General features: G+C 33.6%; 1 protein-coding gene and 1 pseudogene across 2 annotated transcripts in view; both read left to right on the plus strand.

Annotated features, from left to right (window-relative positions):
• Positions 1–14,631, plus strand: part of GNB4 (G protein subunit beta 4) — a 44,539-nt gene that overhangs the window by 22,696 nt on the left and 7,212 nt on the right. For both annotated transcript variants that reach the window (XM_039855731.1, XM_039855732.1), the window contains exons 2-9: positions 1,145–1,242; positions 5,254–5,292; positions 6,010–6,116; positions 7,194–7,257; positions 8,916–9,078; positions 10,089–10,155; positions 10,260–10,461; positions 14,295–14,511. In XM_039855731.1, coding sequence (XP_039711665.1) covers positions 1,186–1,242; positions 5,254–5,292; positions 6,010–6,116; positions 7,194–7,257; positions 8,916–9,078; positions 10,089–10,155; positions 10,260–10,461; positions 14,295–14,511 — 916 coding nt within the window. In that variant the 5' untranslated portion in view covers positions 1,145–1,185. The remainder of the gene's footprint in view (positions 1–1,144; positions 1,243–5,253; positions 5,293–6,009; positions 6,117–7,193; positions 7,258–8,915; positions 9,079–10,088; positions 10,156–10,259; positions 10,462–14,294; positions 14,512–14,631) is intronic.
• LOC120597308 (uncharacterized) lies at positions 8,341–8,459 on the plus strand (annotated as a pseudogene).

The following is a 14,631-nucleotide window of genomic DNA, read 5'->3' on the forward strand; positions in this document are numbered from 1 at the left end:
ACTGGAGGACAAAGTGTCATGTGTGCTAGGGAGATAACAAAGAATAAAGTGAACAAGTCCCTGCCTTAAGGAGCTTAACATTCTACTTGGAGGAAACATAACAAATAAGCAAATACATGCTATATGATGTTGAGTCTTATAGAGACAGAGTAATGGGCCTAGGTGGGTGCACATGTGCCATCAGCAAAAGTCCCTCTGAAGAGGTAACATGTGAGCAGAAGTATGGGAGCAAATGATGAAAACATCAGGGGTAAGAGCGTTTCAGGTAGAGGGAAGAGCAGGTGTAAAGACAGTGAGGCTGGAGCCTACTTAGTGTGTTCAAGGAACATCAAGAAAGCTTTTAAGTGGTGGGAGCAGCGTGAATGAGAAAGAGTGATAAATGAGGAGGTCAGAGAGGTGTGTGTAAGAGGTTGTATGGGACTCTGTAGGTCAAGAGAAAGAGTTAAGCTTTCCTTGGAGTGGAGAGGAAAGCTGTTATAGGATTTGAACCAGAAGAGTGACTTGTGTTTTAAAAAGATTACTGATCGCTGTACATAGAATGGACTGGAGAGTAGTCAAAAGCAGTGGAAAGAAGACCAGGTGAGAGATGCTTTGACCAAGAAGGTCAAAGTGGACGTAATCAGAGTTAGTCAAATCCTAGATACCTTTTTGAAAGACTGACATGCTTTGCTGATGGCATAGATGTAGGGTATGAAAGAAACTGAAGTTAAAGATGACTTCCAGGTATTTGGCGTAAACAATTGGAAGGATGGAATTACCATTTACTGAAATGCAGAAGACCTGAGGGGTTCAGTTTTGAAGTATTAAGTTTGAGGTGCCTATTAGATATCCAAGTGAAAATGCCTATTCGTGCCCTCTGAATTATTGTAAAGTATTTCTCACTAGACTCCATTCTAATACTAATTTTCTATAGTTTAGTCTCGAATGTTACAACTCAAGATTTCTATCCTCTGATCACTTCCCACTATAAAATTTTTCAGTAAATAATCTAGATCTATATTTATTAAACGGGTTTAAGTTCCAGTACTAATTGACTGTTTCATTTGAGTTTCAGAAAAGGTGAAAAGAAGTGATATGTCAATATTTTAAAAGTCAGTTAATATGTAAGTGGAGAACTGAATCAGTCTGTCTTTATTTTTTATAGTTACTTTGTGGTGTTAATTTTGGAGTAAACAAATCGGAAAAATGAGTGAATTGGAACAGTTGAGGCAGGAAGCTGAACAACTGCGGAATCAGATCCAGGTAAGAGCAAACTTTTTCGCTGTGAAATTTTAACACTTTAGTACCAGCAGTGAACAAAATTTGTTCACTAGGTTATCAGTGTACATATGTCAAATAATTTATAAGGCTAGAAATGGTCGGTTTGTTTTTATCATGCCTTTAAAGAATTCTCCAAAAATCATTCCTAACAAATACTTATGTGGACTAACAGCCCCTGTATCCCTAAGAAGTTAATATTATATATGTAATCCCTGCCGAAAGACAAACGTAATTCTCTTCTCATTTACACACCTGGAATCGTAGTTTGATTTTTGGTGCATTATGACCAGGTAGATATTATCACATCGTAATGTACTAAAAAAATATTAATCTCTAAAACATTAGATTGCAGAAAAAACATTGAAAATTGTCAGTGGCGTAATAAAGACATGTCTGTCATCTTTTACAATAAAGAGCATAAGAAACAAACATCTTTAACAAAATTAAGACACTTAGAACTTTGTAGTAGCTTGGGGAGGAGTTGTCAGATGTAGTGATGCTTCAGGGAGTGGGCAGGCCCTGAGAGCAGATTTCTGCAGCTGTAAATCTCATACAGAGTAGTTAGCACCCCCTCAGGAACAACTCCAATAGTACTTTCTTTGGAGTGGTGGAACACTTGCTTCCCTGGACTGAGGAATATCAAGGAAGGCAGAGGAAAAAATGAAAGAATATAAATGTGCCATCTTTTAGGAGGCCTCTTGTCGACAGAGTAGAGGAAAGAAACCGAATTGCATGTAGCCTGGCACTGCCTACTTCTTTTCGCAGGGAAAAGTAAGGGCTAAAACATCTTACAAATGTAAATGAACAACTCCAGCATGAAGCAGAGAGAATCCCTAATAATTTAGAACACTGCTGTTGTCCTCCCTAATATGAACCTTTTGCAATAGATATATCAAGACAACTCATCTAATTTAAAAATGAAGAGTAAGAAAAAGGGAATAAGCATAGGCTCTATACAAAGGTATTACTAGAAAAGCACGGGAAAAACAAGGTATAGATGAAGAACACTTGCCAGAAATATGTTGATTCTGAGTAGTTTTATTGCCAGGAATTCAAAGTAGTTAATGATATATTTGTGAATAAGAATCCTGAGTCGATACTTTAGGTGTCTGAACAAAGCTGTAAAAACAAAGGAGGTATTTATTTAGTAAGTTACAGAGAAGCCTTCATGGGATAATCTCTGAATTAGATGTTGTTGCCACCACCAGAGCAGATTCTCTACCATCTCTACTTTGTGTGACTTGCTCTACATTCTGAGCAGGACCTACTGATTGGCCAACTGCATGGTTACATGCCTATCCCATTTTTAAAAAATCTGTTCTCTGTATTTATGGGCTTGGTTTATTTTTTTTTTTTTGACTCTACAAATAAGTAAGAGCATATGGTATTTTATTCTTTTTTATGGCCGAATAATATTCTATTGTATATATGTACCACATTTCCTTTGTCTATTCATCTGTCAATAGACACTTAGGTTGTCTTCATATCTTGGCTATTGTAAATAATGCTGCAATAAACATGGGGTGTCCATAGCTTTTCAAGTTAGTATTTTGATTTTCTTCAGATAACTACCCAGAGGTAGAATTTCTGGATCATGGGGTAGTTCTACTTTTATTTTTTTCAGGAATCTGCATACTGTTTTCTATAGTGGCTGCACCAATTTACAATGCCACCAGCAGTGCGCAAGGGTCCCCTTTTGTGCACAACCTTGCTAAATTTATTTCTTGTCTTTTTGATGGTAGCCACTCTAACAAGTGTGAGGTGATATCTCATTGTGGTTTTGTGTGCATTAACCTGATGATTAATGATGTTAAACACCTTTTCATGTACCTTTTGCATATCTTCTTTGCAAAACGTCTATTTGGCTCATGTCATCCGCAAATAGCGATAGTTTTACTCCTCCTTTTTAATTTGGATGCTTTTTATCTCTTTTTCTTGCCTGATTGCTCTGCTAGGAATCAAATTGGTGAGAGTGGGCATCCTTGTCTTGTTTCCTGATCTTAGAGGAAAAGCTTTTAGCTTTTCACCATTGAGTATTTAGCTGTGGGCTTTGCCATATATGGCCTTTATTATTTTGAGGTATGTTCCCTCTATGCCCACTTTGTGGAGGGTTTTTATTATCATATGTGTTCAGCAGATTTTTTTATTGAATGACTGAATTAAGAAAGATGACCCAAATGATAGTTCATTTTCATAAAGCTTAAAATCAGAGACCCTTTTTTTTAGAATTTAGTCTTCAACTCCTTCATTTTTGGAACCTGGCTCAGGCCATCACTGTCATCTCTGAAATTCTTTTCATTATAGAAAATAGGCCAAATCATTTCCTGCCAAATGAGGTTTCTCAACCCACAATTTGACTAAGAATGAAAGACTCAAATCATATGTTTGTGTTGCTACTTATGAACACACTTACATAGGAATAGTCTAAGTGTTTATAAATAGGTTGAAAGGTCTTTGCTGCAAGTGGAGGTAGGTGTTTTTCTCTGAGCTGACTGGAACAAGTTGTTCATTTGGGACTTATATTCAACAAATATTGTGTACTTCCTTTTTGCACAGGAGCATGCTAAGCATAGTAGAGAAAAACAGTTGAAGAGGATTCTACCCTAACCTTTGAGGAAAAAAAATTTCTTTGAAGTCTAGTAGGGAGAACTAATTGCATTTCTGATTTTCCCATGAATGAATTTTGACTCCTACTTCACATCATATATAAAAATTAACTCGAAGAGGTACCTAAATATAACAGCTAAAAGTATAAAATTTTTAGAAGTAAACAGTGGTTAATCTTTATGACCTTGGATTAGACAAACAGTTTAATATGACACTAAAAGCACAAACAACAAAAGAAAAAAATAGATAAATTGGACTTCGTCCAAAATAAAAACCTGCATGTCAGAGGACACTGTCAAGAGAATGAACAGGAGAAAACATTTGCAAATTGTATATCTAATAAGAGTCAATATCCAGCATATATAAAGAATTCCTACAACTCAACAATAAACAACCCAATTTAAAAATGGGCATAGGATTTAAATAAACATTTCTCCGAAGATGATGCACAAATAGCCAATAAGCACATTCAGTGATATTCCACATGAAAAGATGCTTGACATCACTAATCATTAGGGGAATGCAAATCAAAACCACTAGATACCACTTCACATCCACTAAGATGGCTGTAATAATAATAATAGTAATAAAAGAAGACAAGAAGAACAGTGGTTTGGATGTGAAGATATTGGAACCCTCATATGTTCTTTGTGGGAATATAAAATGGTGCAGCTGCCGTGAAGAATGATTTGACAGTTTAAGTTAAACATAGAATTACCATATCAACCACCAATTTTACTCCTAGAGGATTGAAAACATATGTACACACAAAAACTTGTACATCAATGTTCAAAGCATCTATTCATAAAAGCCAAAAAGTGGAAACAACTTAAATATCCAGTAATTAATTAATGGATAAACCAAATGTAGATATATTCATATACTGGAATATACTCGGCCATAAAATAAATGAAGTACTGATATACACCACAACATAGATGGACCTTAAAAACACTGTACTAAGTGAAAGAAGCCAGAACAAAAGGTCATATATTGTATGAGTTTATTTACATGAAATGTCCAGAGAAGGCAAATCCATAGAAATAGAGAATAAATTAGTGATTACCAGGGGATGAGGGAAGAGAGAATTGAGAGGTATGGGGTTTCTTTTTTGGAGTGATGGAAATGTTCCAAAATTAGGTAGTGGTGATGGGTACACAACTTTGTGAATTTACTAACCACTGAATTATACACCTGAAAATGATTTAAATAGTTAATTTTATGTTATGTGAATTTTTCTCTCAACAAAAGCTTTTTAAGTAAAGATTATGTGGTAAAATAAAAAGTATATTTTCAAATCTATGTTTTTCAATGAAAATATTATTTTAGATTGTATCTAGTGATTTCCACATCTGAGTGTATTATAATCACCTTTCTTTACCTCAGGATGCGAGGAAAGCATGTAACGATGCAACGCTTGTTCAGGTAAAGTTTTTTTTACCCCCTCATTTCCTTTTAGTAATTCACATGAAACAGCTTGACATTGATGCAAATGACCTTCAGATTCTTATTAATATTTAATTGTAAAAACATGAGATCTCTATTTAAAAACACTTTGTAGTTTGTCAGATTCTGTATAAGTGCTTTTTAAAACAAATTTATTCAAGTCGAATTCTGGAAAAGTAGATACCATAAAATATGTAGATTCGTATGTTTCTTTTTAGGTAGTTTCTGATTCTTTTTGATATACTCTAAGCTTTTTTTTCTTATATAAACTCTTAGGAAGGTTTCATTAGTATAACATAGATAATTTTCATTAAGGAAATATTGTATGTGCTTTACAAATATTGAACTGGCTTTTTTATAGACAGTTAAAATTATAAATGTTTTACTCTTTGATCAACTATTAGATTTTTCTTTGGGATTTTTTTTTTTACTAAAGTTGAGTTATGTCTATTCTTTTCAGTTAATAGTCTACAGAAGATAATCTCACTAGAAGATGTGCAAATAGTATAATTTTAGTCATACTTTTTCTTGAACAACATATTGATCCTATAATGACTCTGGAATTATATTTATATTAAATTATCTTCAATTGCTATAAATTTGTTTTATGTCTGCTTCTTTGCCTATTAATTGTTTCTGCTTTATTTTCTGAACTATTTCTAAGGTAAAAAATAACATTCTTGTCACTTTCTAAAGATCACATCAAATATGGATTCCGTGGGCCGGATACAAATGCGAACAAGACGTACACTGAGGGGCCACCTAGCTAAAATCTATGCTATGCACTGGGGATATGATTCAAGGTTTGTACCTGTCATTTTCAAACTATCAGCAGAATTATTTTCATTAGGAATCATCATTTGCATTTCTTTTAAAATAAACATTTTTGTAGTTAAAAACAAACTATATGAAGTGCTTACAGAAAATGCATCTAATGTGAACACTGCTTTGACTAAAAATAGTCATTGATACTTTAAAAGTTTAGAAACCTTTACTATGGAAAATAAATTTTCTTCACAAAACTATCAAATTATCCAGGTGAACTGTTTAGGATTTCTTTTCTTTGCAGTGAGGTATTTTACCTTTTTTTTAATATTCAAAAGCAGTTTTATTGTATATTAACCTTGAATTTTCAGTTAATCAAATATTTATTGAATATTGCTATGTTCAGATTACTAGATATTGCTATAACTATTTATTACTTAAACTTACAAAGGACAGAAGTATGTATCTCTACCTTTAGCTCTCAAAATTCCATTTTTCAAGACTCATTCTCTTTTGCTAGACTACTTGATTAATTCAACTAGCAATTATTTTTCTCTCTTTTTCTTTCCTATGGCATTATTTTATACCATTCCTCTGACAATTTTTACTTACTTGGTTTCTTATAAATACGTGTAAATACCTTATCTCCACAGGATGGAAGAGGCCTCGAGGACAGGTGATATTTTCTGAGTCGTACCCATAACACTGCCTTGCATTCACAGGCTCTCAACTGATGTTTTTAGGTTGAAATATGGTTGTTAGGCTTATATGTATCTGTTGTCATTAAATTTAAATCAGGAAATACTAAACCAGTCAGCTAGAATCTACCAGTCTTGAATAAGAACTAGAATGTTGTCACCATGAAAAAGTTGAATCATAACCAGAGACATTTTTAGTAAAATGTCTAAGTTTTGCTAAATTGTATGTTATGTTGAAAATTTTGGCATGCAGAATAAATTTTTTTAAAGTTGGGAAGGAGATTATTTTCTGGTATCAAGTTTTTAATTAGAAAAAAATGTATTTTTCTTTTATGAACTAGTCTACATAATGCAATGCATAACTAATTTAAATTTTTTTTTCTCTAAGTGTCAAATTATTTTTGTTTGTTCCTCTAGGCTACTAGTCAGTGCTTCCCAAGATGGAAAATTAATTATTTGGGATAGCTATACAACAAATAAGGTAGAATTTCTTAATCATTCTTTTAAATAACTGTTTATTTGGTTTAATATCCACCAATTCCTTCCTTTATTCTATTACTTCCAACTTTAATTTCCTTCTAAGATAAATTTATTCCATTTATTTTAATCTAGATCCTCTCCTGAGGCTTTGTGTTTGCTTTTCATATTTAGCTCCTTTTTTATTCCCAAGGACAACTGCAGGAATATTATTCAGTATGTTTTACTGAAGTCTCAGCTTTTCATATTAGAAAAGAGTGTTCATCTGTTTTACATAAAACAGTTTTAAAAAACTTCCATTTCCGAATATGACAATGACCCTGAGATTTTTATTTCTAGTTGTAGATAAGCTAGAATGTTAATGTGAAGCTTTTCTTTGATCCACTCTAGGCATTGATTTGTGTTTCTAGACTGCTCAGAAAAGACAGTCGATTGGTGGCAAATTAGAACTCGTTTAGATCTTTTGGTGGTAAAAGTCGGAGGTTTCTCTTAACATGTCCACTGGAAGGAATCCCTGATGTAAAGGTGTTGAGTGATTGTAGGAAAACTTTCACAAGATTCTGTGTACACTTATATTTTTATTAAAGGTTTAAAAGTACCATTTTGCAAAGTAAACAGTATCCAGCCTGGTCGAAATTTTAAAGGTAGCTAAGAAAGATTTATATTGTAGCAGTTTTTCTATATTAATTGGCGTTGAGTATGTGTCTCTCAATTATATTTTCCTAAAACAAAAAAAAAAATTGCATTTAAAAGATATTATTTTAGGTTAAGTGACATCACAGTAGGAATCACATGATGTGTTGATTCTTCGTATGGACCATTAGCCTTACTATTCCCATAGATCTTAAATTTTGCTGCCTGGCCTGCAGGTGCTTGGTGTTGGGTAACAAGGCCCAGACAGTAGTTGAGTAGATCAGTGTAAACTATTAACCATGGTTTAAATTTGAGCCCAGAGTGTGTGCTCTGTTATTAGGAGGACCATCTCTTCATGGAAGAACCATTTTAATTGACTCTGATTATTATATTATGCAGTGTTATGTTGGAGGAAATCCTTCTTTTGAGCACTACTATAAAAACAAAGAATTGGGTCTACAGCCATGCTACCCTGAACAAGCCCAATCCTGTTTGATCTTGGAAGCTAAGCTGGGTCGGGCCTGGTTAGTACTTGGCTGGGAGACCACCTAGGAAGACCAGGTGCTGTATTATTAAAAAATAAAAAAAATAAAGAATTGTCAGCCGACAATGTCCTTGCAATCTGTGAGGTCAACCAAGGGTTGCCTCACCTAAAAAATAAAAAATAAAAAAATAAAAACAAAGAATCGTATTAAATTCTTTAACATTTTACACTTAATATTCAAATTGCTGTGTTAGCATTGAAACATCCTATGTTCTTCTCCTAAAAGAATAATTTCCGAAAACAGCACTTAAATCCTAATGATTTGATGATAATACAGAAAAAAAAAATAATAGGCATTTTAGTGTGCATTATTATTTTATTTTTCATTATTCACTTTTTCAGTCCATTGCATTCTCATTTTGCCTTAATTTTTTAGATGTATTTAATTTTTAATAATATTTTCCTCATTGTAAATAGGTTAGGAAGGTAAATAGCTGTTTTCTTAATCTTAGTAAGAGTTTTTGTGTATTGTATTTGTTGTACAGATGCATGCTATTCCTTTGAGGTCCTCCTGGGTGATGACCTGTGCTTATGCTCCCTCTGGTAATTATGTTGCTTGTGGAGGACTGGACAACATCTGCTCTATATATAACTTAAAAACCAGAGAGGGGAATGTGAGAGTGAGCCGAGAGTTACCAGGTCACATAGGTGAGCTCCACCAAATATTGTCCTTTCCTACCAAACTTGACTCCTCTTGAAGAATGAGCCGATCAAGGAGAATGAGTGACAAGTTGTGTTCAACTGGCTAAAGGATGAGTACTAATCAAGTGAGAGTAGAAATTACGATGAACTAACTTTTTATAATTATATAAATGATGACCATAATTGTTTTTTTAAAAGTATTATTTTTCTAAAGATAATAAATTTACTGCAAAAATTCAAACAATAATGAAAATACAAAAAGAAAGCAAATATTATTTTCTGTATTCTCTGCAATCATAACAATTATGGGATTTTGGCTTCTATACTTAATTATGTCATTGAAAGTATATATTAAGATACATTTTTGAAGTATTTTTCTCTACGTGATAGCACATTGCTTAATTTGCCAGCATGCACAGCATAGTTCAGTGGTCTAGTATTTGGTTAGCAGTGTTGATTAGGAAATATTTGCCATTCATCAGATTTCTGCCTCCAAATTCTTGGCAGTACCATTTGACCATGCGATTAAAAAATCTCTATAATGGCCTTTTCCTGCCATTTCCACATTTTGAAACACTGGTGAATTCTGATCATTTACATGCCACCTTTTTCATGAAGCCTTCACTGAGGTGGTGGTTCTAATTTCTCACAATATTTTTAATCTTTCTCTAAGGTACTTGATACCATCTGCCATAGATTATAGATATTTGTGTAAAAGAGTATCTCTCTCTTAGGTAATTGTAGTAGATGGAAGGGACTGTGTCTTACTCAAGTTGTAACTTTTAGAGTACCCAACATGATGTCACTGACAAAGTAAAAACCTAAAAGAGTTAGTTGATAAGATTTAGTTGCAGACAGCATAGAGTTTGAAGTAATTAAAAGTAGAACTACAGATTATACTAACAAACACTTGTTGCCCAGGTATTATATTTTTAAGAATATATATCAGTATTTTGCATGCTAATTGAGTTATTCAGTCAATGATAACCTAAAATGTGTGCCTCTCTATGTCGTAGGCTACTTGTCCTGCTGTCGTTTTTTAGATGACAGACAAATTGTTACAAGTTCAGGAGATACAAATTGGTAAGTTTATTCCAGAAGAACACTGATTTTGGGGTTCAGGGTGGTAATAGGAACTAATGTAAGAAGAGATCATCGTCACTGTTTTTATTTATTTTTAATTATAGTGCTTTATGGGACATTGAAACAGCCCAGCAGACCACCACATTCACTGGGCATTCTGGAGATGTGATGAGTCTTTCTCTGAGTCCTGACATGAGGACTTTTGTTTCTGGTGCTTGTGATGCATCTTCCAAGTTATGGGATATTCGAGATGGAATGTGTAGACAATCTTTCGCTGGACATGTGTCAGATATTAATGCTGTCAGTGTAAGTAAATAACATTTCTAAGGAAAATTTATTGTGCATTTAAAGTCCAGATCTGCTGTAGCATGATTTTCACAACAAATTGCCTTCAAGGATTCTTATAAATGATATGCTCTTAGAACACTGAATCCCAAAATAGTTTGATTTAAAAAAAAGCTAGAAAGGTTTTATCCATAGGCCTAAGTCTTTATTTGCAGGCGAACAGTAAGTTTTATTTTCTAATTTAGAGAGATAGGTCATCTTGAGCAAACAAGTTGGAAATCCACAACAGTTGTTCCCAATATTCCCTTTTTATTCTTTTGGTATCTTCATATATCTGTAGGATATCTCATTCATGATATTATTTGTCTCTTAGATTTTTCCTGATTAATCTGGTGTTGTAGGTTCGATTGTATGCCTCCAGAATTTACATGTTGAAGTCCTAACCCCCAGTACCTCACAATGTAACCTTATTTGAACATAGGGTTGTTGCAGATATGATTAGTTGAGATGTACTGGATTGGGGGCCTTTAATCGAATATCACCAGTGTCCTTAGAAAAAGGGGAAAATTAGAGACAGCAAGCTTAGAGGTAAACAGTGTGAAGAGATACAGGTTGAAGATAGCCATCTAGAAGCAAAAGAGAGAGGCCTATATGCTTCCCCCCAGCCCTTAGACACCCTGATCTCAGACTTCTAGCCTCCAGAACTAAGAGACAATACATTTCTTTTGTTTAAGCCACACAATCTGCCATACTTTGTTATGGCAGTCCTTGCAAACCAGTACATTTGGCTAGAAGTTTATCAGTTTTAATATTTATCTTCTCAAAAAGCCATCTCTTGGTTTCAGTTTTTCTATTTTTCTGTTTTCTGTTTTACTGATTTTCACTCTGATCTTTATGTCTTTTCTTCTGCTTACGTGGGTTTCATTTGCTTTCCTTTTTCTAGTTTCTTAAAGTAGAAACTGACACCATTGATTTGAAAAGTTTTTCTTTTCTAATATTGAAAGTTAAAGTTATAAATTTCTAAGAATCGCATTTAGCTACATTCCACAAATTTTGAGTGTTGTATTTATACGCACTTGAAAAGAATCTATTCTGCTGTTATTGGGTGGGGAGTTTCATAGATGTCAATTAGGTCAAGATGGTTGAAAGTGTTATTCATATGTTCTATATCTGTAATGATTTTCGTCTGTTCTTTCTATTATTGAAAGAGGAGTGTCGAAATCTCTAATTGTGTATTTGTTCATTTTTCCTTCTAATCCATTAGTTTTTGCTTCATGTATTTCAAAGCATAAAACTTTAGGATTGTTATGTCCTTTAATGAATTGATTCCTTTATCATTATGAAATGTCCCTCTTTATCCCTGGTAACATTATTTGCTCTGAAATCTTTGTCCAATATTAATAGAATAGACTACCCCAGTTTTCTTTTGATTAGTGTTAGCACGGGCATATCTTTTTCCTTCTTTTTACTTTTAACCCATTTGTGTCTTATATTCAATGTGATTTTCTTATAGGCAGCAGTTGGATGGCGGGAGGAGTTCAGTATATTTTCTAGATTACAAAAACTATTTTTAAAATCAGTAATTTTGCTATACCAATAATAGCCAGGTAGAAAATAGGAAAGAAAAAAAATCTATTGAGAACAGTAACAAAAATTATAAAATAGACAAGGAATAAATTTAGCAAGAAATGTGCAGAATCTTTATGAAGAGAGTCATAAAACTTTTTTAAACATTAAAAAAAAAATCCCACATTCCTGAATGGGAAGACTGCATATTGTAAACCAACCACTTACTCCTTTCATACTAATTTGAATTAAAACCCAAGTGGATTCTTTTTGAGATGAGTCAGTAATATGAAGAAAAGAGACTCAATCGAATGTCTGTGAAAATCAAGTGGGGGGGAAAAAAGGAGGACAGACCGATTGAAGCAGAATGAAAGAATCAAGTTATAATGATTAAAAAAGAATGTGATACAGGTACAAGAAAGGACAGACAGCAAACTTAAAACTAACATTTTTTTGTATGTAAGACTTTAGTGAATAATAGATGTAGCAACAAAGTGAGTGGGGAAAAATGATTATTTAATTAACATCTGGTTGTTTAACAATAAGAAAAGTTAGAGCCTTACACTAAATGCTGTATATAAAATGAATACCAGTTGGATAAAAAATTAAAATCTGAAAAATGAAGTTATTAAAAAAGAAACTAGAATATAATTGAACATCAGATAATAGCCTGGTGAAGGACTTTGTAAAAAAAAAAAAGAATGAAAGAAATCTCAGAGAGAAAGATAAATTTGACGACATGAAAATTAAAAATTGCTTTATATTTTTTAAAAAGTAAACACTTTGGATAAATACCCAGAAGTGCAATTGCTGGATCAAAAGGTATATCCGTTTTTAATTTTTTTGAGAAACCTACATACTATTTTTCATAGTGGCTGTACCAATTTGAAATCCCACCAACAATGTATGAGGGTTCCCTTTTCACCGCATCCTCACCAACACTTGCTGTTTTTTGATTTATTGATGATAGCCATTCTGACAGGGTGAGGTGATATCTCATTGTGGTTTTAATTTGCATTTCTCTGATGATTAGCGACCTTGAGCATCTTTTCATATGTCTGTTAGCCATCTGTATTTCCTCTTTGGAGAAGTATCTGTTCAGGTCTTCTGCCCATTTTTTAATTGGATTATTTTTTTGCTGTTGAGTTGTATAAGTTCTTTATAAATTTTGGATATTAACCCCTTTTTAGATGTATTTATCCAAAGAAAACCAAAACAATAATTCGTAAAGGTCTATGCACTCCAGTATTCATGGCAGCAAAATTTACAATAGCCAAGATATGGAAGCAACCTAAATGCCCATCAACAGATGATTGGATGAAGAAATTATGGTTCATATGTACAATGGAATATTACTCAGCCATTAAAAATGAAATCCTATCATTTCCAATGACATGGATAGACAAAGAGGTTATTATGCTGAGTGAAATAAGTCACACAGAGAGATAAATACCATATGATTTCACTTCTATGTGGAATCTAAGGAACAAAAAGAACTAATCAAAAACAGACTCACAAATATAGTGGACAGTTTGATGACAGACGGGGGAGGGGGTTGAGGGAATGGGAGAATGGGATGAAGGATTAAAGAAGTACCAATTAGTAGTTGATAGTTGGGCACAAGGATGAGGAGCATGGCACAGGGAATGCCTTTATTATTTTGAGGTATGTTCCCTCTATGCCTACTTTGTGGAGGGTTTTTATTATCATTGCATGTGTTCAGCAGATTTTTTTATTGAATGACTGAATTAAGAAAGATGACCCAAATGATAGTTCATTTTCATAAAGCTTAAAATCAGAGACCCTTTTTTTTAGAATTTAGTCTTCAACTCCTTCATTTTTGGAACCAGCTTAACTTTATAACCTAACCTAACTGGAATGAGTCATGTTCTCTTTTATAAAGTCTTTCCTTTTTATTTCTCATAATGGGATTTTGAAACATTTAAGAGTACACATATGTAAATTCTATAAATAGTCATATTTGATTTATATGTTTTAATAAGATCTATGGAGGACCAGAGCCAATATTTATTGAACGTTTGCTGTGTGCTAAACAACAGGTTATGTACTTGGCATATGTTATTTCATTCACTCCTAACCAACACTCTAAAACTGAAACTAAGGCCCGAAGTATTTAAGAATCTTTAGTACCTAACATCACTCACCTGGGAAGAAGCCAAGTTGGAATTTGATTCTAGGTTTGTTTTACCCTGGAGTCTATTATTATATTGCCTCACATGATTTTTGTACATGTCTATGGAATAAATGTCTGTTGCTTTTCTTTTTAGTTTTTTCCAAGTGGATATGCCTTTGCCACTGGCTCTGATGATGCCACTTGCCGTCTCTTTGACCTTCGTGCAGACCAAGAGTTATTATTGTATTCTCATGACAATATCATCTGTGGAATTACTTCTGTAGCCTTCTCAAAAAGTGGGCGCCTCCTGTTAGCTGGTTATGATGATTTTAATTGTAACGTATGGGACACACTAAAAGGAGATCGTGCAGGTTAGTGACTAAATCCACACTAGGTTTTGGTTTTGCAGGAAACGTGAAGCCTTCCCATCAGTTGGTTGAGGCTCTTGGACACCCTGGAGCTGGGCAGTGGCAACCCAGCAGTTCTCATTC

This window comes from Pteropus medius, unplaced genomic scaffold, assembly GCF_902729225.1.
Source record: "Pteropus medius unplaced genomic scaffold, Ma_sr-lr_union100, whole genome shotgun sequence".
Lineage (NCBI taxonomy): Eukaryota > Metazoa > Chordata > Mammalia > Chiroptera > Pteropodidae > Pteropus > Pteropus medius.